Below are 25924 nucleotides of genomic sequence, written 5' to 3'. Positions count from 1 at the left end.
ATAAGAGTGAATAAAATTGAAGTGTACGACCAAGCTAAAGTTAACAGTGAGTACCCTCCCTCCTCCCCACCCACCCCAACACCTAGATATATTTGGTGATGTTAATACACACTTATAACAGCACACAAACCAACAGCCACTCTCAGACAACAACTCACCAAAACGAAGGACCCGATACCCAGCATGAGCAAAACTAAGTGTACAAAATCCCATGCAAGGACTGCACAAAACACTACAAAGGACAAACAGGAAGACAGCTAATGATCCGCATCCACGAACATCAACTAGCCACGAAATGACACGACCAGCTATCCCTAGTAGCCACACACGCAGACGACAAGCAACATGAATTTGACTGGGACAACACTGCCATTATAGGGCAAGCGAAACAAAGAACAGCCAGGGAATTCCTAGAAGCTTGGCACTCATCCACAAACTCCATCAACAAACACATAGACCTGGACCCAATATACCGGCCACTTCAGCGGACAGCTGAAACTGACAACCGGAAGCGGCAGGGACAGGCCACTATAAATGCCGGAGGAAACACCACAGAAGCGCTTCACAGGAGGCTCCTAAGCACTGAGGATGTCACCTAGACAGGGGACGAAACGTTTGCAACAAAAACTTCCAGCTCGGCGAACAGAACCACAGCAGAGCACGACAGACTCAGACTTGCTGGGTTGCCGCCATCTTGGATTTCCCCCGCCCAAATGCACCTTCAATAAATCTACCGTCCCTGCCTCTACTTCTGCTGGCAATGCATTCCAGACATCTATCACCCTCTGAGTAAAGTATTTTCTGTGTGCATCTCCAACATGATGTCCCAATTCCTGTACTCAGTATGTGAACAATGAAGGCAAGTGCGCAAAACACCTTCGTCACCCCCGTCTACCAGTGATGGAACTTTCAAGAACAATGAACACGACCACCCTCGGGTCTCTGTTCTACAACACGACCCAGGCCCTAATATTACCTGTACAAGTCTTGCCCTCTAATTTAGCAAAATGCAACCCCTCACATATCCATACCTCTCTCATACACACGCTCTCTCTCAGACACACACATACACTACCCTCTCAACACACTCACCCTCGCGCAGGCTCATTCTCCATCACAATCACACTTTATCAAGCATGCACACATGCAAATACACACTCACCGACGCACACAGTCTTATACACAAAACACACTACACACACTTTCCTGATGAAGGGCTTTTCCCCGAAACGTTGATTTTCCTGCTCCGCGGATGCTGCCTGACTTGCTGCAATACCACATTCTTGATCCTAAACTTATTACCCTCTAGTTCTGGGCTCCCCCATCCAAAGGAAAATACCATGTCTATTTACCTTATCCATGTCCCTCATGACGATATAAAAGCGTATAAGGTCACTCATCAGACTCTGGAACGCTACGGAAAACAGTCCCAGCCTGTCCTTATGTCTCTCCTCACCCGGGTAGCCAAGACGCATACCTGAGGTCACAAAGTCTGCTCCCTCCCTGGATTCACTCCAGTTGCTACAAGTGAGCCTGCTCCACAATCATTAAGATCATGGCTGATCTATCCATCGTCTCATCTCCTCCTCCCTGCACTGTCACAAGGAACCCCTTCATTCCCCTATCAGGCAAAAACCCACCTAACTGTGTCTTGAATATACTTAATGAAGCTGCCTCTATTGCTTCCTTGGCCAGAGAGTATTCCATAGATTTTGATGAAGGCCTTTTGCCCAAAACATCTATTTTCCTGCTCCTCGGATGCTGCATGACTAGCTGTGCTTTTCCAGCACCACTCTAATCTAGACTATTCCATAGATTCACGAGTCTCCGGGAAAAGCAGTTCCTCCTCTTCTCTGTCTGAAAGCTACTCCCTCTAACCTTGAGGCCTAGTCTCACCCATCAGCAGAAATTAATGGACAGGGTAGGGCTTCATCCCCAATTGCAATGACATTGGAAAGATGTTTCCATTGGTAGGAGACTAGGACCACAGGGCACAGCTTTAAGAATAAAGGGAAGACCTTTAGGAACAGAGATAAGCGATGTCGCTTTTTCTGCTGACAGTGAGGAGCATGGATAATGTGTTGGTGACACCAGCGAGCAGGTGCGCTGTTGTTCACACCACAGAACAGACACAATGTGCTCTGTGGCGATGCTGGTGTTATTGACAGATTTTAAGTGTTCAAATGCCAAGAGGAGAAACAAAGGGTAGAGCCACAGTTCTTTTTCCCCATGTGGTTCAACATTTTATAGCTTTTGCATTTTGTCTGGCTGCTCACTTTTTTTTAAAATGTCTTTTCATCAGTATAGGGATGAGGTTCACAACAAGAGGGCAGAGGTTTAGGGTGAGAGGAGAAAGATATTAAAGGTACCTCAGGGGCAACCTTTCCATGCAGAGGGTGGTGCACATATGAAATGAACTGCCAGTGGAAGTAGTGGAGGCCGGTACAATTACAGCATTTAAAACACATCTGAATGGATATATGAACAGGAAGGGATTAGTAGGATATGAGCCAAGTGCTGGCGAATGGGACTAGATTAATTTAGGATATCTGGTTGGCATGGAAAGGTTGGACCGAATGGGTCTGTTTCCGTGCTGCACATCTATGACTCTAAATAAAAAGTATATTTTTCCAAATAACAAACTACATCCATGTTAACAAGGCTTAGTGCACCATATGCTTTACTAACCATTCTCAACAGGTCCTGCCCTCTGAATGACTGAGGAACATATACATGCTGGTGCATAGTATCCTTCACTAGTATTTACACACTACCCTCAGCAATTGCACAAGTAACAGCAAAGAGCAAACAGCACAAGGATTAAACACACAGTGAGGGGGAAACAGCACAGCCCCAGTAAAAGCAGATGGAAAGTGAGTGTAAAATGTCACTATGACAGGACAGGCCCCACATTCCTTCCCCTCCGTTCCCCCCCCCTCCCCCCAACCTGCCTCACCTTTCACCTCCCGGGCCCAGTACCTTCCAGGTGGCCCCATAGTTGACACAGGGGCCGCCCCACGACCAGTAGAACTCCACCACCCAGGCGGCCGACGAGTTCCCAAGCAGGCCCTTAACCCCATCCGCCTCCAGAATGCTCACCGGCTCCTGCCTGCTGTACAGCCGGCCGATGTGGCCGTGACACAGCAGCTGCGCCAGGAAGGCGGCGGTGCCCAGTGACGGGTGTCAGCCCCGGGCCGCACGGCGCCATTTTCCTAACGGCCGCCCTCCCGCCGCTTCCCCGCTCGAGCGCCTTCTCCTCCCAACCGCCTTCGCCCCCGCGTGACGTCTGCACGGGGGGATGGGCGGGGCCAGGCCAGGCCGGGCCTCACCGTCACCAAGCAACAGCCACCTCGCGCTACAACTGCTCATTCACAAGAACAAACTCTCCTGTCTCGCTCTGCAGCTGCAGGGGGGACACTGCCACGTTTCCAGGAGCCCTGTCTACATTGGGAAAGCTCACGGCTCAATTTAAACAGATATTCCGACATCTAACGGAACGGCGTCATATCTAAAGGGGGCAATCTGCATTTTAAAGGGACATGGACATTTTAACGGGTATTTCTGCAAATAAAGAGATGTAAATGGACGAGATTATATTTCAAAGGGATGTGGGTTCATTCAAAGGGATATCTTAATATGTAAAGTGACGCAGTTATATCTAAATTAATCTACATTTCGAAGAGACGGTGCCCTATTTATAAGTAGAGACAATAGGTGTGAATTCTGTCTGTGTCCCAATGTTGAGTCAGACTGACATTTTACTTAGAAAAGCTCTGCATTTAAATTACATTCTTAAGAAGGTAATTTCTCGATTCGGGTTTAGGTTAGGGAGAATTAGCCGTGCTAAGTTACCCATAGTGACCAGGGATGTACAGGTTAGGATGGCTTGGCCACGGGAAATACGGAGTAAGGGGTTGGATATGGGTGGGATACTCTTCAGAGGGCCAGAGTGAAACAGATGGGCTGAATGGTCTGCTTCCACATTGTCGGAATTCGATGACCCTCCCCACCAAAGGAGCATTTTATCTGCATCTATTCTGTCAAGCCCCTTTCAGAATTCTACTGGTTTCAATAAAGGTATACAGCGCAGAAACAGACACTTCGGTCCAATTCGTCCATGCCGACCAGGATTCCAAACTAAACCAGTCCCACTTGCCTGCATTTGGCCCATATCCCTCTAAACCTTTCTATTCGTGTACTGCTATTTCAATGTTGTCACTGTACCTGCATCTACCACATCCTCGGCAAGTTCATTCCACATGCAAATCAACCGCTTTCAAAATGCCCCTCCGGTTCCTTTTAAATCTCTCTCCTTACATTTACAAAAAAATGCCCCCCTAGTTTTGAGTTCCCCTATGCTAAGCAAGAGCCATTTGCTATTCACCTTACCTCCAATCCTCATGATTTTATCAATCGCAATGAGGTCACCCCCCCCCAACCTCCTGTGCTCCAGTGAATAAAGTCTCAGTCTTTACAATATTCCGGTTAAATCTTTATTAAACCCTCTCTAATAGTATTCTTCCTATTACAGGGCCACCAGAACTGTACTCCATAGTCTGAAAGTGGCCTCACCAACATCCTGTACAATCTCAACATGATGTCCCAACCCCTATACTCAATGGTGTGAACAATGGAGGCAATGTTGCAAAATGCCTTCTTAACCACCCTGTCTAGCAGTGACGCAACTTCCAAAGAACTATTTTCTAAAACACGACTCATGGCCCGACCATCATCTGTACAACCCCTTGCTTTTATTAAGCCTCTCTCTCACACACACACACTCACACTCGCAGGCTCATACTCCATCAAACACACTTTTCCAAGCATGCACACACACACTTCTGCGCACTCTCACGCACAAACTCTCACACTCACTCTCTCATGCACACACACACTATTCTATGGGGTGAAATTGTATTGGCAGAATTATATTTGCAGATACATTCAATTTTGTTCAAAAAGCACACAATCTGCAGGCAGTCAATGCATCTAATATTTTACAAATTCTGACTTTGGAAACAGAACCTGTCTGATTCAAGATTGGAATACCAACAGACTCAAATCTCACACCTTTAATGCATTGTCTGAGTGGAGTTTTTTTATATAAAACTTTAAGTCATCTCAAGAACATTGTTACATATTAATGAACCAAAGCCCGCACCCATTCTAAGAGATGAAGACTAAGTTTGTTCAATATATCAGTTGCATGACACTGATCTTTTGACATGAGCTCTGTGTCTTATGCTGCTGTTCCATGAGGCTTATGTGTTGATGAGGCAAGATGGTACAGATGAGGCTATGGAGAATTACAGATCACCTCGGAAGGATTTAAAGAGGGAGTCAAGAAGAACAAAGAGAGGACACGAGCAGTCTTTAGCAAATAGAATAAAAGGAGAACCCTAAAGCTTTCTGCAGGTATGTGAGGAATAAAGGATGATTAGGGTAGGAATAGAGCCAGTCAAAGACAGAAGTGGGAAGTGGAGCGTGGACCTGCAGAGATCTGAGAGGCGCTAAACGAACATTTCTCATCGGTGTTCACTCAGGAAAAGAATGAGGTAAGAGATATTAGACTCGAAAGGATCGAGGTTAGTTACACACAGCCTTACTTCTTTTGTAGGAAAGATTTTGGAAAGGATTATAAGATTTATCATCTAGCAAGCAACAATTTGATTTCAGAGAGTCAATAGGGTTTTGTGAAATGCAGGTCGTGTCTCACAAACCTCACTGAGTTTTTTGAGAAGGTGACCAAGCATGTAGATGAGGGTAAGGCAGTTGACGTGGTATACTTGGACTTTAGTAAAGCCTTCGATAAGGTTCCACATGGTAGGCTGGTGGAGAAAATGCAGAGGCATGGAATTGAGGGTGATTTAGTAGTTTGGATTAGAAACTGGAAGAAGGCAGCGAGTGGTGGTTGATGGAAAATATTCAGTCTGGAGTCCAGTTACTAGTGGTGTTCCACAAGGATGTTTTGGGACCACTGCTGTGTCATTTTTATAACTGACTGAGACGCAGGCATAGGTGGATGGGCCACACTAAAGTCGATGGAGTACTGGACAGTTTGGAAGAATGTTACAGGACGGGCCTATTCGAGAAAAGGGAAATCTGACAGGGGAAACTCCTCAGTCCACAAACAATTTATTTATACAGGCCCACAGAACCCTCTTCACCCCAGAGGTAGTAGTAGTATGTTACTCCTCTCTATCGGTAGATGACTAACTTGCCCCGTCCCCAGTCCCCGATTCCAATCTATTAAATCAGACTTCCTACTGCCAACCCTCCGAAGAGAAATATCACTTTAGGGTGTAGGTTTGCTCGATGAGCTGTAGGTTTGATATCCAGACGTTTCATTACCTCGTTAGGTAACATCAGTGGTGACCTCCAAGTGAAGCGAAGCTGTTGTCTCCTGCTTTCTATTTATATCTTTCTCCTGGATGGGGTTCCTGGGGTTTGTGGTGATGTCATTTCCTGTTCGTTTTCTGAGGGGTTGATAAATGGCATCTCGATCTATGCGTTTGTTTATGGCATTGTGGTTGGCATGCCAGGCCTCTAGGAATTCTCTGGCATGTCTTTGCTTAGCCTGTCCTAGGATACATGTGTTGTCCCAGTCGAAATGGTGTTTTGTTTTCATCCGTGTGTAGGGCTACAAGGGAGAGAGGGTTGTGTCTTTTTGTGGCTAGCTGGTGTTCGTGTACCCTGGTGGCTAACTTTCTTCCTGTTTGTTCTACATAGTGTTCGTGGCAGTCCTTGCGTGGAATTTTGTAGATGACTTTGGTTTTGTCCATGGGTTGTACTGGATCTTTTAAAGTTTGTTAGTTTCTGTTTCAGAGTGTTGGTGGGTTTGTGTGCTACTAGGATTCCGAGGGGTCTTAGTAGTCTGGCTGTCATTTCTGAAACTTCTTTGATGTATGATAAGGTGGTGAGGGTTTCTGGCTGTGTTTGGTCTGCTTGTCGTAGTTTGTTCTTGAGGAATCTGTGCACTGTATTATTTGAGTATCCGTTCTTCTTGAAGACATTGTATAGGTGGCTCTCCTCTGTTTTCCGAAGTTCATGGTGGCTCGTCGGAATCGTCTTCTGATACAGCTTTGTTTGTGTGTGTTGGGATGGTTGCTGGTGTCGAAAGAAAGGACAACGGAGAACTACAAACCGGCGTATACAGAAAACCAACAAACACTGACCAAATACTTAGCTACACCAGCGGGGGCCTGCAGGTCAAGGCCTCCCTGTACATGGATGACATCGCCGTTTTTTGCTAAGATCCACTGTCCGTGCGCAGACTCATGTGACCAGTTCGAACGGGCCTCGAGGGCCAAGTGAAACCGAGGCAAGAGCAAGGCCATGCTCTTCGGGAACTGGGCAGACCAATCCTCGTTCCCCTTCACCATCAGGACTGACCACCTGAAGTTGCTGGGTATTTGGGGGGGGGGGGGGATGTGCCAAGTCTTGGGAGGAGCGTATCAGCAAAGTGAGGCAGAAACTGGGCAGATGGAAGCTACAGTCGCTCTCCATCACGGGAAAAAACCTGGTCATCAGGTGTGAGGCACTGTCATCGCTGTAATACGTGGCACAGGTCTGGCCTCTTCCCAGAACCTGCGCCACTGCAGTTACCCGGGCCATCTTCCAATTTACATGGAGGTCAGAGATGGATTGGGTCCGAAGGAACTCGCTGTACAAAGATCTGGGCAACGGGGGAAAAAATACACCCAATGCCACCCTCACCCTGATGGCCACCTGTGTGTGTGGCGGCATCAAGCTGTGCGTGGATCCCCGGTACGCAAACACCAAGTGTCACTACGTACTGAGGTTCTACCTGTCCCCGGTGTTGCAAAGGATGGGCCTGGTCTCGCTGCCGCGGAACGGTCCGAGTAGTTGGACCATTCTGTATCACCTGTCCTTCGTGGAGAAGTTTATGAAGAAAAACACCTTTGACCACAAGTCCATCAGGAAGTGGTCAGCACGTAGTGTCCTTGAGACCCTTCAGGAAAAGGAGAGGGCTGATCCTATCGAGCAGCTCCCTGAGCAGACTGTCAAAGCCATTTGGCAGAATGCCTCATCGCCAGAACTTTCCAACAAGCACCAAGACATGGCTTGGCTGGTGGTGAGAAGGCCTCTGCCTGAGAGATCCTTTATGCACGCCCGGACTCTCAGCCGCACCACACGCTGCCCTCGAAGTGGCTGCAGTAGGGGACGAGACTGTCACACACCTCCTTCTGGAATGTGCCTACGCAGAAGAAGTCTGGAGAGGAATGCAGTGGTGTTTGTCAAGGTTCGTCCCGAGCAGCGCCGCGACAGGGGACTCCGTGCTCTACGGTCTGTTCCCCGGGACGCACACCGAGACGAACATCACCTGTGCCTGGAGGATTATCAGCTCGGTGAAGGACGCTCTCTGGGTGGTCCGAAACCTACTGATCTTCCAGCTGAAGGAGTTGACTCCGACTGAGTGTTGCAGACTGGCACATTCCAAGGTCCAGGACTACGTGTTGAGGGACATACTGAAGCTTGGGGCAGCTGCCACCAAGGCGCGGTGGGGAAAGACCACCGTGTAACATCTGCCTGCCTAAAGAAGAACAGGGGGCCCACGCAGTCATTTGGGCTCTGCTGATGGCTCAGCTAAATATATGGACATATGATTGATAAACGTACAGACCTGTATATAAAAATTATAAATTCTGATCTCTGTATGTAAATGGTTACGTATGTATGGCATGACCAACTGTACAGACCATCAAATTATTTTATGAATAAAGTATATTTTTGTAATAAAAAATATCAGACATGCGAGTTGTGCAAGGTTACTTTATGAACTCTCCAATTAGCTCAGACTGGTATCTCTTTATGATAGGAGTTTATCTTGCTAGCAAGCTGGGTAGGTTTTTCCCACCTGATGGATAGTTCAAAGTCTGTACGAGCGATCACAGATCTATTAATTAACTTTTCTTCCTTACAAATTATTGTCTTTCACTGTTATCTGTCTAATTAAAATCATGCAATGTTTTTGCAAACTTTTGTATGAAGGAAGCCACTTTGTATCAATACATCAGAGTAGCCTGCTGGGGCACTGGAAGAGCTGGTACTCGATTCTCCGAGTTATTAGAACCTGGTTAGTTCAGCTTATAGGTGTCAGTGTTATGCTGCAACAGTGATGCTATCAGTGAATAAAGGGGATGTCTAAAATGAAACTAAACTGTAAGAGGGTTTTATTCCAGGCTTCCAAAGAGTACGATCTCCAGGACAAACCAAGAGAGGCTTTACAGGTCCGAATCCACGAGGGATTCCCTGGGCCGCCTCAAATCTCCACTTTAATATGGGAGGTAGGACAAAATGGCTTCTGCTTGGCTAACTCGGTCGGAACTGAGTCAGGCAGATACTCATGACTCAGAGCAAACAAGAAACCACAGACTGACGTAAATCCAGACACATATGATTCCAAGAACAGGTTGTCTACAAGAAATTATGATAGACTAAGTCAAAAATGCACGAGGACCTTGCGGGATCTGATTGGTTGTTACTATGTGATCATGCTCAATGTCTGACTCTAAACAATGTACACAAGTTCTATCCACACTCTGTATAAGTCGGCGGATTCTTTTGGCACTCTAGGAGTACTCATCAGTGGCCCAGTGGTTAGCACTGCTGCCTCACAGCACCAAGGTCCCAGGCTCGATTCCAGCCTCAGGGGGCTGTCTGTGTGGAATTTGCACATTCTCCCAGCGTCTGCGTGGGTTTCCTCCCACAATCCAAAGATGTGCAGGTTTGGTGAATTGGCCATGCTAAACTGCCCATAATGTTCGGTGCATGAGTTAGAGGGAGATGGGTCTGGGTGGGCTACTCTTCAGAGGATCGGTGCGGACTGGTTGGGCCGAACGGCCCGTTTCCGCACTGTTGGGAATCTAATCTAATCTAATCCTTCTGGTCTGATCAGAGTCCAGCAACCCGGCTGTATCAAAGAATAAACTATTGATTGACAAAGAGTCATTTCCAGGTGTGTTTATTGACCAATCCTAGAAATCCGAAGATCCGGACTAGCAGTCCGAACAGCCAGGCAGGAAATGGTTAATGTCCCCAGGATGTGGGGAACAAATAAGACACCAAGGTATTAACACCAATACCAGGGAGAAACTGAACATACAGACGTGACAAACATTAGTGGCAAGCCAGAATCACAGATGTACAGCACAGAAACAGTCCCTTCAGTCCATGCTGACCAGATATCCTAAATCAATCTCGTCCCATTTGCCAGCACTTGGCCCATGTACCTCTAAATGCTTCCCAACATATACCCATCCAGATACCTTTTAAAGGTTGTAATTGTACCAGCAGCCACCACTTCCTCTGGCAGCTCATTCTTTACACACACCATATGGGAGTTGCCCCTTCGGTTTCTTTTAAATCTCAGCCTCACCATAAACCTATGAGCAATCCCAGATCAAAGATCTTGTCTATTTACCCTCGCCATGCCTCACATTATTTTATACAAGGTTGTAGGGTCTCCCCTGTGGGATATAGGTAAAGCAGTGTTACTTCTGCAACCATAATTGCTTCTGCAAGGTAAATGAACTAACGCCAGTGTATAATTGTTTCAGCCAAGAGTGGAGTTAACAAGAATGAAAGCTATGTGAAGGAAATATATAATTGCTTTTGTATTAGCTAAAATGTGCATACATGAAATGTGCCTGCAAACACTGGTAGATGTTACAGACAAACAGATAAGGTGCTGTGAGGGGAGGGGGTGTAGGTTAAACTAGATATGTTCGTACAAACAGTTATAAGCATCTGTTTCCTGCTTCTGCAAAAACAAAAAAAAAACACAATCAAGGAGGTCAGAAGGCTCAGTGTCGGCGAAAAATGGGAGGAAATGTTGCTTTCGCAAACAAGGAAGCAGCTGGCAGTGAAAGAGGATATACGCTAACACTTTGTTCACGCACAAGGCCGGATAAGGCAAGAAATAGACAAGAGTAATGGACGCCACCGGGAAAGAATGGAGGGACAAACCGATCTTTTGCGGGTCAGCTTGGAACATGGGGGGGGAGGAGGAATGTGACTGAGGGAAAGAAGCTGAATGTGCTGGAGCCGAAGTGGAGGAAGAACAGAGGATGCAAAACCGGTTTGAAGCTGCAATGAGGAATATTGCATGTGCTGTACTTGTACCTGTTGCAGTTCCTGGTGAGAATCGGGTGCATTTTAAACATCAAAACAGAAAAGATATCCAGCCCTCCCCCTTCCCAATCTCTATCCTTCCGTCCCTCCTCACCCGGGTAACTAAGACACATACCTGAGTTTACGGAGTCTGCTCCCTCCCTGGATTCACTCCAGTTGCTACAAGTGACCAATTTCCCCTCCTCCCATCTCTGTCTCCCTCCCAGGATGAAGAGTCGTCCAGAGGGCGGGAGATTCACTTTGAAACTGAAAGGGCCACTTCCGCCTTGTGGCGTCATACATGAACGAGGGGCGGGGCGAGGAAACGTGACGGTACAGAGGGCGGGGCGAGTCTTTCAGCGGGCCGCCTCACTGCGCAATCGCAGCAGACGGGGAGGACAGCTCACTTTCCAAACCCCTCCTTTCATAGAATCCCCACAGCATGGAAGCAGGTCACTCGGCCTCACCGACCCTCCCAAGGGTCACCCACCAACACCCATTCCCCTGTCCCCATTGCTCTACATTTATCCCTGAGTCATGCACCTTACCTGCATATTATGCCTAATTTAGCATGGCCAATCCACCCTAACCTGCACATCCCTGGGCAGGATGGGGAATTTAACATAGCCAATCCACCCTAACCTGCACATCCCTAGACACTATGGGTAATTCAGCATGGCCAATCCACTTTAGATTAGGTACTGGAAAAGCACAGCAGTTCAGGCAGCATCCGAGGAGCAGGAAAATCGATATTTCGGGCAAAAGCCCTTCATCAGCAATAGAGGCAGTGTGCCTGCAGGGTGGTGAGATAAATGAGAGGGGGGGGGTGTGGGGGGAAAGTAATATAGAGTACAATGGGTGAATGGGGGTGGGGATGAAGGTGATAGGTCAGACAGGAGGGTAGAGTGGCCTGTTCGGATCCGAACTCTGCTTGGTTAAAGGTGGTCCGGAGTCAGTGTAGGATGAGTTGGTTTCAGAGGCAGGCGCTGAGGAAGCAAATGTGGCTATGGTAGCGAGTCTGTTTCTGGACATGGTTGAAGAGCTTCAGGGCAGAGGAAATGACCCGGAAGTTGCAGTGGGAGAGGGACTCCCTGAGATTCTTGTAGAGAGAGGAGGAAAACTTCTTCAAGGCAGGTATCCTTGCAAGAGGATTCGCAGTAGGGTTAAAATCAACTAGGTAAAAACAAGGACTGCAGATACTAGAAACCAGATTCTAGAATCACACAACTCCAGGTTGTAGTCCAACAGGCTTCTTTGGAAGCAGTAACTTTTGGAGTGCTGCCTCTTCATCAGGTGGTTGTGGAGGATAAGATGCTAAGGCACAATTTAGAGCAAAGCATTCCAGTGTCCTGCCACTGAAATGGTATATTGAACAAACCTGGATTGTTAAGTCTTCCACCTTTTCAATACGTTGCAGGTCTCATTACAACATAAACCCCAGAATTTCTTGTTGTCACCTTTGAGATAACAAGGTTTTATAGCAAAAGCTCACATCTCAGCTCAGACAATGCATTGAATGTGTGAGGTCAGAGTCTGCCTGTATCCCAAACTTGAGTCAGACTGGTTCTACTTCCAAAGTCAAATTTACAAACTATTACATGTATGGACTGCCTGCAGATTTTTGCTTTGAAAAATGCACATAGAATGTATCTGCAAATATACATCTACCTACCCCCACCCCAAACAATTCACCCAACAAGTTTGTTGGGTGAATTTGTACTTGCAGAATTACCTTACTTTGCTCAAAAACTGCACGAATCCATGTAAGATTCTGTAAATCAGTTTAACCATTGTGGCACAGACAGTCTCACACAGGGGAGCTCACATCTTCAATACATTATCTGGGCTGACGCGACACCAATTGGTAAAGTTCACTTGAGGATTTAACTATTTTAAAAGGTTTTGTGATTTACATTTGAAAGAACTGAAACTATCATGGTCATTCGAACAGATGAGAGACTTAACAAACAATCCAGGTCTTTTTCAATATATAATTTCAGTTACATCACACTATAAACTGTTGCTATAAATTCTGTGTCTTACAATCTTATATTCCACAATCCCCTGATGAAGGAGCTGCACTCCAAAAGCTACTGCTTCCAATTAAACTTGTTGGACAGAATTTCTCAAGTAGGGCACCATTCGAGTCCTGGGAGACTGCTATTTCTTGTTTACTTCGTAATGAACAAACATTAAGCACGGTCGCCTATTTATTTCTAATGTTGTTTCATTTTTCTTGTTTAATTCCCTGCGATGATGTGGGAGAATTGTTAGATTTGGGTCAGCCATTTTGTCACATATTAAAGCCTGGAAACCATTTTGAATCTCATCTTAGTGCCTGCTTGCTAAAGCTTGTGTTTCCCAGGCTCAGCGGAGACGGTTGACCTTGCAGCTGTGCTGCTTCCCGATAAACAAATTCTTTCCCGACATGGGGCTTTATTTCCATCCCCCACAGTTGGCGAGTCAGGCAGTTAATTCCCTGGTCCTCTCAGGTCACCGGCCAATATCCTTTGAGAGATGAAATATAGAGGGTGGTTGCTGCTTTTGTTGTATCCAAAATAAAGAGGAAAGCTGGCCAGGGACAAAAGTGCTATTAGAAATGTTGATACAATTCTCCCTACTCAGCCACAGGATACTAGTGAGAGAACTCAACAGGGTCCTAGCGTCTGGACGTAATACTGCTGAGAGCACTTGCGCTTTACAAAGTTAATAATAATGAATTTGCTTACCCCAAGGTTTTGAGAGATGAAACCCTATTTGATAAGCCCTGGAACCACACTGAGGTCCGTGGCATGCTTCAAGATGCCCCCGATCTGTTAAAGTGCCCAACAATAGTTTTAATTGGCGAGTAGAAATCTGAAGTATAATTGCTCGCTTCAGGATGTCCAGACTTGAATGAATTTGGCATACAGGACACATTGGGCAACCATTAAAGACTCCGCTGTATTTCCCCGGGTTGTGGACTCATGCAGAGACACAAGCAACTTGTGTTGAAAACAGTGTTCGATTTGCAAATGGAACAGCTGAGAGGGATTTAGAGTTTGCACACTTGGTTAAGCAGCAATGTGTCACAGCCAGGATTTATGAGGCTCAACTCCCTAACTTGGGCTGCTCTGGAATGTGAGTGCCTCATTAGCCTTGGAAGGAAGGAAGGAATAAACAAAAGCTGACAAACTGAGATATGAAGAAAGTTGGAAAATGTTACAGAGAGATACACACAGGCAGAAGTTTGCAGGAAAGTTAACACTTCATAATTTGGTTTCAATGCACATTAGCCTGGGTATGGTACTGATATCACAGGGGCCTCAAGGGTACTCCCTCAATACTCAAACCAAAATGTGGGCGTCCCCTGCTGGACTGGTTTGTGTTCATTCTTTGCTGCTGCCTATTTCAGTTGATGATGTACATTATTGTTAACACTCACAAACCTGGTGGCACCCAGATTTTCAGAAAGCAGCTAGGAAAAGATCTGAAATGTGTTTAATTTGTAAACAAACAAGATGCATACTCGAAGAGGGATGCCCTGTGTTTGTTCACCACCTCCTTGCTTGGTCGGCCTTTTTTAATTGTCTACAGCTTGCTTATATAGAATCACCTCGTGTACATTGTTATGAATATTGTCTAATAAGAGTAGATGTATTTAGTAGATGAATAAAAACCATCTCAATGACTGAAACAGCTAACACTGGATTGTTGGACAAATGGGAAATATTTGCATCAGTTAATGAAAACTCTTCAAAGTTTACAGTCACGGATACGTCAAGTCGAAGAATTCAGAGCGGGGCGTATTGGAGTCTGCTTCCTCGGGCAGAGAATTCCACAGATACACTACTCTCTGGGAAAAGCAGCAGCCCTCACTTCCTCCTCCTCATCTCTGTCCTAAACCTACTCCCCCAAAGCTTGAGGCCTAGTCTCAGCCATCAGCAGAAATGACTGGATAGGGTCGGGCTTCATCCTCTCAGTGCAATGAATTCCCACTTTCCACCAAAATCCCGGATGTACTCACTTAGTTGCTTGCTGTCTCACAAATGAAAGATTTCATTGTAACTTCTTCCTGTCCCAGGAAGGGCAAAACATCTTTGAAAGCTGCTCTGAAAACCCAGTCTTCACAACCACATTTCTGTTTTCACCAAAGACAGTTAGAGTCATACACCACACAAACAGATCCTTCAGCCCAACTCGTCTATGCCAACCATATATCCGAAATCAATCTATTCCATTTGCCAGCATGTGGCCCATATTCCTTAAAATCCTTCGTATTCATGTACCCATCTCGATGCAGAGGGATGTGGGCCAAATGTTAGCAGATGGGACAAGATTAATTTTGGATATCTGGTCGGCATGGACGAGTTGTACCAAAGGGTCTGTTTCCGTGCTATATGACTCTAATCTTCTTCGGTGAAAGCAGAAGTGTGATTGTGAAGGCTGGAGTTTCAGAGCAGCTTTCAAAGATGTTTTGCCCTGAATGGGAGCAGAAGAAGTTACAATGAAGTATTGCATTTGTGAGACAGCAACTGAGTGAGTAACTACATCCGGGATTTTGATGGAAGGTGGGAATTTGTTGCACTGTGGGGATGAAGCCCTACCCTATCCAGTCATTTCTGCTGCTGGATGAGACCAGGCCTCAAGATTAGGAGGAGCAGATTTAGGACCGAGATGAGGAGGAACTGCTTTTCCCAGAGAGTAGTGAATCTATGGAATTCTCTGCCCAGAGAAGCAGTAGAGACATTTTCACTCAAGAGACCTTGGAGTGCAGGTTCGTAGCTCCTTGAAAGTGGACTCACAGGTCGATAGGATAGTGAAGATGGCGTTTGGTATGCTTTCTTTTATTGGTCAGAGTATTGAGTACAGGAGTCATGTTGTGGCTGCACAGGACATTGGTTAGGCCACTGTTGGAATATTGCGTGCAATTCTGGTCTACTTCATATCGGAAAGATGTTGTGAAACTTGAAAGGGTTCAGAAAAGATGTACAAGGATGTTGCCAGGGTTGGAATATTTGAGCTATAAGGAGACACTGAACACGCTGGGGCTGTTTTCGCTGGAGTGTCAGAGGCTGAAGGGTGACCGTATAGTGGTTTATAAAATCATAAAGGGACATGGATAGGATAAATAGACAAAACCTTTTCCCTGGAGTGGAGGAGTCCAGAACTAGAGGGCATAGGTTTAGGGCGAGAAGGGAAAGATATGAAAGAGACCAAAGGGGCAACTTTTTCACAGAGGCTGGTGTGTGTATGGAATGACCTGCCAGAGGAAGTTGTGGAGACTGGTGCAATTGCAACATTTAAGAGGCATTTGGATGGGTATATGAATAGGAAGGGTTTGGAGAACTATCGTTTGGGTGCTGGCAGGTGGGACAAGATTGGGTTGGGATATCTGGTCGGCATGGGACGGGTTGGACCAAAGGGTCTGTTTCCATGCTGTACATCGCTATGACTCTAAACTCAAATACACAGTTGAATGGGTATTTGCAATGGTAGGGGAATGAAGGGTAGTTGGGACAATTCAGGGAGGAGGAGCTGAGTTGATGGATAGATCAGCCACGATCTTAATGAATGGCGGAGCAGGCTGGATGGGCCAAATGGCTGACTCCTGCTTCTATTACTATGAAACTATAACCTTTCATTTCCCATGGCTAACCCACCTAACCTGCACATCCCTGGACATTCTGGGCAATTTAGCATGGCCAATCCAAATCAAGGCCAGTGAGCAGTATAGTGATGTGGAAAATGAACATCAGAGAACGATAGAAAGGGACAAGGGGAGTAAATGTACCAGCAATCAAAACTGGATTTTAAAGGTCACAAAAATTGAAACTAAAAACAGTGTGTCTGAATGTGTGCTGCAATGTAACAAAAGTGAATGAATTGACTGCACACTGAGGAGAATAATTATGATCGGAGACTCCTTACAGAGACATGGCTTCAGGATGACAAGGATTGGATCCTGAATATCGAGGGGATAGTCAGATGGGAAGCGAGGTAAAGGTAGAGGGTTGGCACTGTTAATCAAAGCACTGATCACAGGGTAGTCTGGTGTCAGGTCGAGTTTCAGGTCCTGATTCCTCTGTCCTCTGTTGATCTCCCTGTTCCCTATTACACCTTCTGGAACAATAAAACATTCAGTAATCAACCCACAATCTCCCAGCCTGTCAACCATCCAGGCACAGAGTGTAGTCATAACAGGGAATTAAACAAGAAAAATGAAACAAAATTAGAAATAAATAGGTGCTTATGCTTCATGTTTGTTCATTCGGAAGTAAACCAGAAATAGGGCTCTCCCAGGGTTCTCATGGTGCCCTACTTGGGGAATTTTGTCTCCCTTCCATCTAACTATTAGCACCCAGCTATGATTTACAACAATATTTACACCAACAGAAATAAAGCATCTGTTATCAAATAGGCAGAGATATACTGATGTAGATTTTTTTTTCTCTTTCATGCAAACACACACACACACGTCCATGGGGGTGAATTTGTATGTGCAGGTTCGGTGGGGTGGGGGGGGGGGGTTGGCTATGCAAAATTACCCATAGTGTCCAGGGATGTGCAGGTTGTGGGGGGGGGGGGATTAGCCTTGCCAAATTACCCATAGTGCCCAGGGATGTGCAGGTTAGGGGGGGAATTGGCCATGCCAAATTACCCATAGTGCCCAGGCATGTGCAGGTTGGAGGGGGATTGGCCTTGCTGAATTACTTAGTACCCAGGGATGTGCACGTTAGTCGGGGTAAATATACAGCAACAGGTGTAGGGGAATGGGTGTGGTGGGTTAACCTTCAGAGGGTCGGTATGGAGTCTTTGGGCCCAGTGGCCTGCTTCCACACTGAGGATTCTCTGAAGGGAAGGGGTTTTGCAAACTGTGACACGCCTCTTGATATGTTGATGTCACAGCAGGGAAGTGGCCCTGTCCGTTTGAGTGAATCTCACTGTCTGGGCAACTCTTCATCCTGGGAGGGAGACAGAGATGGGAGGAGGGGAAATCTATTCACTTGTAGCAACTGGAATGAATCCAGGGAGGGAGGAGACTCCACAAACTCAGGTATGCGTCTTAGTTACCCGGGTGAGGAGGGACGGAAGGATCGACGTTGGGAAGGCGGGAGGAGTAGATATCTTTTCTGTTTTGATGTTTAAAATGCACCCAATTCCCACAAGTAAGTGCAACAGGTACAAGTACAGCACATGCAATATTCCTCATTGCAGCTTCAAGCCGGTTATGCATCCTCTGTTCTTCCTGCGCCTTGGCTCCAGCACATTCAGCTTCCTTCCCATCCCCCCCCCGCCCTGATGTACAAGCTGACCCGCAAAAGATCGGTTTATACCTCCATTCTTTCGCGGTTGTCTTTTGTGGGTTTTGAAAACTTTCCCAGTTCTGAGTATTGGAGCTGGAAGGTTACGTTGTGCACTCTCCAGGACATTTGTTTGGCTACTTTTGGAGTATTGTGTGCAGTTTTTGTCTCTCTGCTAGAGGAAGGATATTGTGAAACCTGAAAGGATTCAGATAAGATTGATAAGGATGTTGTCAGGGTTTGAGCTGAACAGAGTGGAGCTGTTTTCTGTCGAGCGCCAAAGGCTGAGGGTGACCCTACAAACGTTTATAAAATCATGAGAGGCATGGATAGGGTAAATAGACAAGGTCTTTTCCCTGGATGGGTTATAGGTTCAGGGTGAGGGTGAGATTTAAAAGGAACCTAAGGGGCAACTCCTATATTCAGAGGGTGCAGTATGTAAGGAATGAGCTGCCAGAGGAAATGGTGATGGATGGTACAATTACAGCAATTAAATGGCATCTGGATGGGTATATGAATAGAAAGGGTTTAGAGGACATAGGCCAAGTGCTGACAAATGGGACTGGATTAATTTAGAATATCTGGTTGGTACTGATGAGTTGGACCAAAGGGACTGTTTCTGTGCTGTACATCTCTATGACTCTGGCTTTCCACTAACATTTGCCACGTCAATAGGTTCACTTTCTCTCTAATGTCGGTGTGAATGCCTTGATGTCTCATTTTGCTCGCACCTTCCTGGGGACGTTAACCATTTCGTGTCTGGTTCTTCCTCCAGAAGCTGCATTCCCGATTCACCCTGAATTGACACACTTTTTTTGCTTCCCAAAATCAGACCTGCTCACTCTCAGCAGTATCCCAGTGTTGTGAAAGATATTCACTTCCAGGTGGAATTATCCAAAATGCAGAGAGATGTCAGTCTGGATGTTTTTGCTTTTCTGCCCCTGTCAGATCCTGAATCAGCACCTTCAGGAGAATTAGTTAGAGTGGAGTGAGAACAGAGGGGGAAGAGAATGTGGGAGTGCTTTCAATTTTGTGGAATAAAAAACACAAGAATATTCCATAGAAAGTAAAATTGCCTGTTCAGAATTTCTACCCTGCACTGAGTGATGAGCTTTGTAATCTCTCTTTACAGAGTATTTGAAGAACTAAAGACGGAAGTTTCAAAATCAACAGATAAAGGCCTTATGCCTGAAATGTTGACTCTCCTACTCCTCGGATGCTGCCTGACCTGCTGTGCTTTTCCAGCGCCACACTTTTCGACTCTGACTCTCCAGCGTCTGCAGTCCTCATTTTGACATCAATGCCTGACAGTCACTCAATCCATCGGTACCGCAATAATTTTCAACTATGAGTCTGTGAGAAGGAGCAAAGCTTTTTGGTTCCTGTTTGAGTAGGTTTTCAGCATCAGTGGGACTGGATGAGAGACCCTACTGTTGCAGCGCACTGAGTGTGGAGCCTGAAACAGTTATATGGCCTGGGAAGAGGAATTCAGGGTGGGGAGGGGCTCCACACGCGTTTGTGAGCGGCTGAAGCTTCAGCCATGGAGAAACCCGTGGAATCCCGCCCCGTGGAGAAACCATGGAAGTGTGGCACCTGTAGGAAAGGCTTCCGTTTCCTATCTGCCTCAGGCGGATTCCTCGGATTGGGATTTTTGTAAATGGTGCAGGGACTGCATCCGGCTTGGCCCCACCCCATTACCCAGACACCTTACCCCACCCCCTCGTTCCATTGTTGATGTCACTGCGCAGAACTGGTCTTGTGAGGTTCAGAGTGAAACCCTCTCCCTCTGGGTAACTCTTTATCCTGTGCGGGGGGGGGGGGTAGTAAATGAACTTTTGTATCTCTTTGCCCCAGGTTTGGGGGTAGGGGGGAGTCCAGAACTAGAGGGCATAGATTTAGGGTGGGGGAGTGGAAGATTTGTGAGGGACCTAAGGGGCAACCTTTTCACGCAGAGGGTGGTGAGTTTATGGAATGAGCTGCCAAAGGAAGTGGTGAAGGCCGATATAATTACAGCATTTAAAAGGCATCTGGATGGGGAATATGAATAGGAAGGGTTTAGAGGGACATTGGCCAAATTCTGGCAAATGGGTCACTAGGTTAAGTTAGAATATCTGGTCGGCGTAGACTGAAGGGTTTGTTTCCATGCTGTACAACTCTATGACTTTATTTCTACATAGTCAGAACCAATTTCACAAGGCTATGAACAGGCCATTCACCCCTTTCAACCTGTCCTGAGCTGTGGTTAAACTGCATATAATTCAGTGCAAGTTTCAGAAAGGTTTCAACAGCTCTTTTAAAAAATTTAACATGCTTTCAGACTTCAACTATGTTTCTGAATATATCATGTTAGGTATTCTTAATTGTAAAGATACGCGTACCTCGTGAACACGACCCACACCTCCGGGTGCTGCCAATAAACTTTACAATGCTGATGAAATGATGCAGTACCTGCACTCATGAAAAATTTACAATTCTAATGATACTAGCTCCTCATTCACTGCTCCATCTGATACACGACATTGGAAACTCAGTGCAGGAGGCTGCAAAAAATGCAGGAGTCTGCTTTAAAATAAAAACCTCTTGGAGCTCAAAACTTTCAATGAGAGTCTGAGCCTGGCAGTAAGTAAGTTCAGGTAACCTTTATTGTGACCCAACTTTGTTGCAGCTTCAGATTCCACCCCCGCACCCCCCTCACCAAAAAGGCGTAGAAAAAGTTGCTGTTTTTTTTTAAAATAAGCAGCTCAAGGTCAAAGCGCACACACTGCCACCCCTCTCCACCTCTCTCCTTCACTATTGGTCAGCACCGAGTTGTCCCTTTGTAATTGGATCCTTGCTACAGCCGTAACCCATAGGAAATACTGCCTCACTCACCAATTTCAACCCATACCTTGTCTCCAAGTAAGTTTCTCTCCACGCATTTACCAGTGGGGGGAGGGCAGTGGAGAGTCAACCAGACTGTTGTGGGTCTGGAGTCACGTGTAGGCCAGACTGGGTAAAAGGAGATAGCTGGAACAACTGAGTGAATCCTCTCCCACAACGACAGTTTCCTTCCCTAAAAAGGACGTGAGTGAATCAGATGGGGGTTTCACCACCCCCAACCCCCGAAAATGGTTTCACCGTTAGATTCTGAACTCCAGATTTCTGACCAAATTCCAATTCCACCATCTGTCACGGTGGAATTCAAACCCGGGAACCCCCGGAACTGGGTTGATAATCCAGTCGATAATGGCACTTGGCCGTCACTCCTTCAATCCCCCTGCGGTGGCACGTGAACTCGCTGGTGCCTCCGCAGGTGGGAGGAGCAGGTGAAGCCTTTCCAGCACTCGGGGCAGCTGAAGGGCCTTTCCTCTGTGTGGACCCGCTGGTGAGTCAGCAAGTTGGAGGCCTGGATAAATCTCTTACCACACTCAGGACAGCTGAAGGGCTTCTGCCCCGTGTGAACCCGCTGGTGGGTCAGGAGGTGGGAGGCCCGGACAAAGGCCTTCCCGCACTCGGGGCAGTTGAAGGGCCTTTCCCCAGTGTGGAGCCGCTGGTGCCTGAGCAGGTTCGAGGAATTCCTGAAGGCTTTCCCACACTCGGGGCAGTTGAAGGGCCGCTCTCCTGTGTGGATACGCCAGTGGGTCAGCATTGTAGAGTCCTGGCTAAAGCCCTTACCGCATTCGGGGCAGGAGAATGGCCTCTCCCCCGTGTGGATGTGCCGATGAACCTCCAGGGCAGACGGAGCACGGAAGCCTTTCCCGCAGTCGCCACACTTCCACCGTTTCTCCACAGGGCGGGATTCCTTGGGTTTCTCCATGGCCGAAGCTTTAGCTGCACATGTGTGGAGACAACTTGAATTCCTCTTCCCAGGCCGTATAGCTATTACACGCTCCTCACTGAGTGCACTGCAACGGTAGGGTCTCTCATCCAGTCCCACTGATGCTGAAAACGTATTCAAACAGAAACCAAAACGCTTTGCTCCTTCTCACAGAATCAGAGTTGAAAACCGTTGCGTTCCCGATGGATTGAGTGACTGTCAGACATTGATGTCAAAGTGAGGATTGCAGACACTGGAGAGTGAGTGTTGAAAAGTGCAGCGCTGGAAAAGCGCAGGAGGTCAGGCAGCATCCAAGGAGCAGGAAAGTCAACGTTTTGGGCATAAGCCCTTCATTTGTTGATTTTGAAACTTCCGTCTTCAGATCCTCAAATGTAAAAAGAGATTACAAAAGTCATCACTGCCAGTCCCAGGGTAGAAATTCAGAACAAGCAATTCTACTTTCTGTGGAATATTCTTTTCTTTTGTTATTCCACAAAATTGAAAGCACCATCCCACTCTCTCTCCCCTTCTGTTCTCAATCCACTCTAATTCTCCTGAAGGTGCTGATTCAGGATCTTACAGGGGCAGAAAAGCAAAAACGTCAAAACTGACATCTCTTTCAATTTTGGATACCTCCACCTGAAAGTTAATATCTTTCACAACATTGGGATACTGCTGAGAGTGAGCATATCTGATTTGGGAAGAGAGTCAATTCAGGGTGAACCTGCAATGCAGCTTCTTGAAGAAGAACTAGACAGAAAATGGTTTACATCCCCGGGAAGCGGGGGAGCAAAGTGAGACATCAAGGTATTAACATAGACACCAGAGAGAAACTGAACGTAAAGATGTGGCAAATGTTTGTGGAAAGCCAGAGTCACACTTATACAGCATAGAAACAGACACTTGGATCAAACTCTTTGGTGCTGACCAGATATCCGAAATTAATCTAGTCCCATTTGCCAGCACTTGGCCCATATCCCTCTGAGCCCTTCCTATTCATATCCCCAACCAGATGACTTTTAAAATACTACAATTGTACCAACCTGAGCCACTTCCTCTGGCAGCTCATTCCATACATGCACCACCTTCTGCGTGAAAACAATACCCCTTTAGGTTGCTTAAATCACCACCGCCCCCACCCCCGTCCTCAACCTTAACTTATTAACCTCCAGTTCTGGACTCCCCCATCCCAAGGAAAAGACCTTGTCTAATTACCCTCTCTCCCCTCACCTCTTCATTTTATAAAAGTCTTTCAGGTCACCCCACCCCCCCATCTATCCGTCTCTCCTCACCTTGAGTTTGCAGAGTCTGCTCCCTCCCTGGATTCACTCCAGTTGCTACAAGTGAACAGATTCCCCTCCCTCCCTGGATGAAGGGTTCCCCATAGGGAAGGAGTTGCACTCTGAAACTGACATGGCCACTTCCGCGTTGTGACATCACCAATGGAGCGAGGCCGGCAGCAGGGCCCCCCACACTGCGCCTGCTCCGGACGGCCGCCGTCTGGTCCGCAGTGCGCCTGCGCAGTTTGCAAAACATCTTCCCTTCGGAGAAACTCCATAGTGTGGAAGCAGGCCACTCGGCACAGGGAGTCCACACCGACCCTCCGAAGGATAACCCACCCACACCCATTCCCCAACCCCTATTGCTCTGCATTTAACCCTTACTAATGCACCTAACCTGCACATCCTATGGCTAATCCACCCTAACCTAGACAGATGCCAGCCAGACATCCTAAATTCCATTTGCCAGTATTTGGCCCATATCCCTCTAAACCCTTGCTATTCATATACCCAGATGCCTTTTATATTGTGTCATTATGCCAGCCTCCACAACTTCCTCTGGCAGCAGGTTCCATACATCCACCACCCTCTGCGTGAAAAAGTTTCTACTCACTTCCCTTTCCCCATTCACCTTAAACCTATGTTCTTCTAGTTCTGGACTCTCCTACCCTGCGGAAAAGACCTTGCCCTGATCCATGCCGCTTATATACTTTTATAAGGTCACCCCTCAGCCTCTGATGCTCCAGGGAAAATATCCCTGACCTAACACCCTCTCCCTGTACCTCAAACGTTCCAACTCTGCCAACAAGCCTTATAAAAGTTTTCCCACCCCTTTCAAAGTTTCACAACATCTTTCCTATTGCAGGGAGACCAGAACTGAATGCAGTATTCCAAAAGTGGCCTAACCACATGTCCTGCACAGCCACAACAGGACCTCCCAAATCCTGTACTCAATGCTCTGACCAATAAAGGAAAACATACCAAGGTCTCTTTGTTCTGCAACACTCCCCTTAACTGTGTAAGTCTTGCCTGGATTACTTGACCAAAATGCAAACCTCACATTTCTCTAAATTAAACTCCACCTGCCACTCTTTGGCCGATCAGCCCGTCCGATTAATTCTGATTTATCGCTTTTTCCTCCCTTATTCCAGAGAAGCTGAAAATCTCCATCCCACACACTCTCCCTCCATTCTCAGTTTGCTGAACCTAATCCCTGCTGTACCTCATCCTGAAGGGTCTGGTTCATGCTGATTAACAGGCCTACACTCACCGGCGGCGGGGGGGGGGGGGAATCTAATTGAAACATACATAGTACTGAACGATCTGGACATTGGGAAGATGTTTCAATTGGTAAGAGAGAGACTAGGACCAGAGGACCTTTTAGAATGGAGAAAAGGAAAAACTTCAGCCAGAGAGTGGTGAATCTATGGAATTCCTTGACACAGAAGGCTGTGGAGGCCAGGTCATTGAGGATATTTAAAACTGAAATAGATAGGTTCTTGAGTATCAAGGGGATCGAGAGGTATTGGGAGAAAGCAGGTGAATGGGGTTGACAAACTGATCAGCCACAATTGAATGGTATGAGCAGACCTGATGTGGTGTCCTGTCTTATAGTCTCTTACTGTCCTGGACATATTGAGAGAGTTGGGAGCAGGAGTAGGTCAGTTGGTCTTTCGAGCCTGCACCAGCTTTGAACAGATCATAACTAGATATTAATCTACCTACATCTAGGTGGATAGGCTGGGATGTTTTCAATGGAACACAGGAGGTTGAGATGCAACATTATAGAGAATTATAAAATCATAGATGAGGTGAATGGCAGGTGTCGTTTCAAGATTAGGAGCAAATTTTTAAGGTGCGAGGAGAAAGATTTTAAGAAAGATATGAGAAGTACCTTTTTCCTTTGAGAGAGTGGTTTGTGTGTGGAATGAATGCCCAGAGGAAATGATGGATGCAGGTACAGTAACAACGTTTATAAGATGTTTGGATAAGGACATGAATAGGAAAGGTTCGGAGGGATATGGGCCAAACACAGGCAGGTGGAATGAGTTTAGTTTGTGAACATAGTCAGCACAGACTAGTTGGGCTGAAGGGTCTGTTTTTGTGCTGTCCGACTCTGTAACCGTTCTATACTGGTCTTGAAACCATTTTCTTGCCTTCCCCCAGAAACATCCACCTCTTTGTTGTTCAAAAATCAGAGGAGTTCAGCCTTGAATATATTCAATGACCCCCCCCCCCCCCCCCAAACTGCAGGAAGGCATTCCCACTTCTGAACTCAATTTCTCTTGCTAATATAACACTTGCCTTGCTGATTGCTTGCTGCACCTGTCTGACAACAGGCAGTGACTGGTGTAGGAGGACGCTGAGGCCCCTTTGTACATCCACACAGCATTCCCGATGAAGAGCTCGGGCCCGAAACGTCGACTCTCCTG

General features: G+C 46.6%; 1 protein-coding gene across 7 annotated transcripts in view; it reads right to left on the bottom strand.

The window, feature by feature from the left end:
* Positions 1–25924, bottom strand: part of LOC148144804 (uncharacterized) — a 58147-nt gene that overhangs the window by 17528 nt on the left and 14695 nt on the right. The window contains exons 3-4 of one of the 7 annotated variants that reach the window (XM_087975120.1): positions 22123–22597; positions 21304–21990 (exon numbers count right to left, since the gene is read on the bottom strand). The exons of 2 other annotated variants lie outside the window; for them this stretch is intronic. In XM_087975120.1, the coding sequence (XP_087831246.1) occupies positions 21664–21990; positions 22123–22212 (417 nt within the window). In that variant the 5' untranslated portion in view covers positions 22213–22597 and the 3' untranslated portion in view covers positions 21304–21663. 4 more of the 7 variants (XR_015751612.1, XR_015751613.1, XR_015751609.1 and 1 more) reach the window with 4 other exon arrangements.

This window comes from Chiloscyllium plagiosum, unplaced genomic scaffold (assembly GCF_037043375.1).
Source record: "Chiloscyllium plagiosum isolate Xiang-an unplaced genomic scaffold, Cpla_swu_hap1 HiC_scaffold_27, whole genome shotgun sequence".
Taxonomy (NCBI): Eukaryota; Metazoa; Chordata; class Chondrichthyes; order Orectolobiformes; family Hemiscylliidae; genus Chiloscyllium; species Chiloscyllium plagiosum.
The sequence above is the reverse complement of the archived record's forward strand: the minus strand, read 5'-3'. Positions and strand labels throughout refer to the sequence as shown.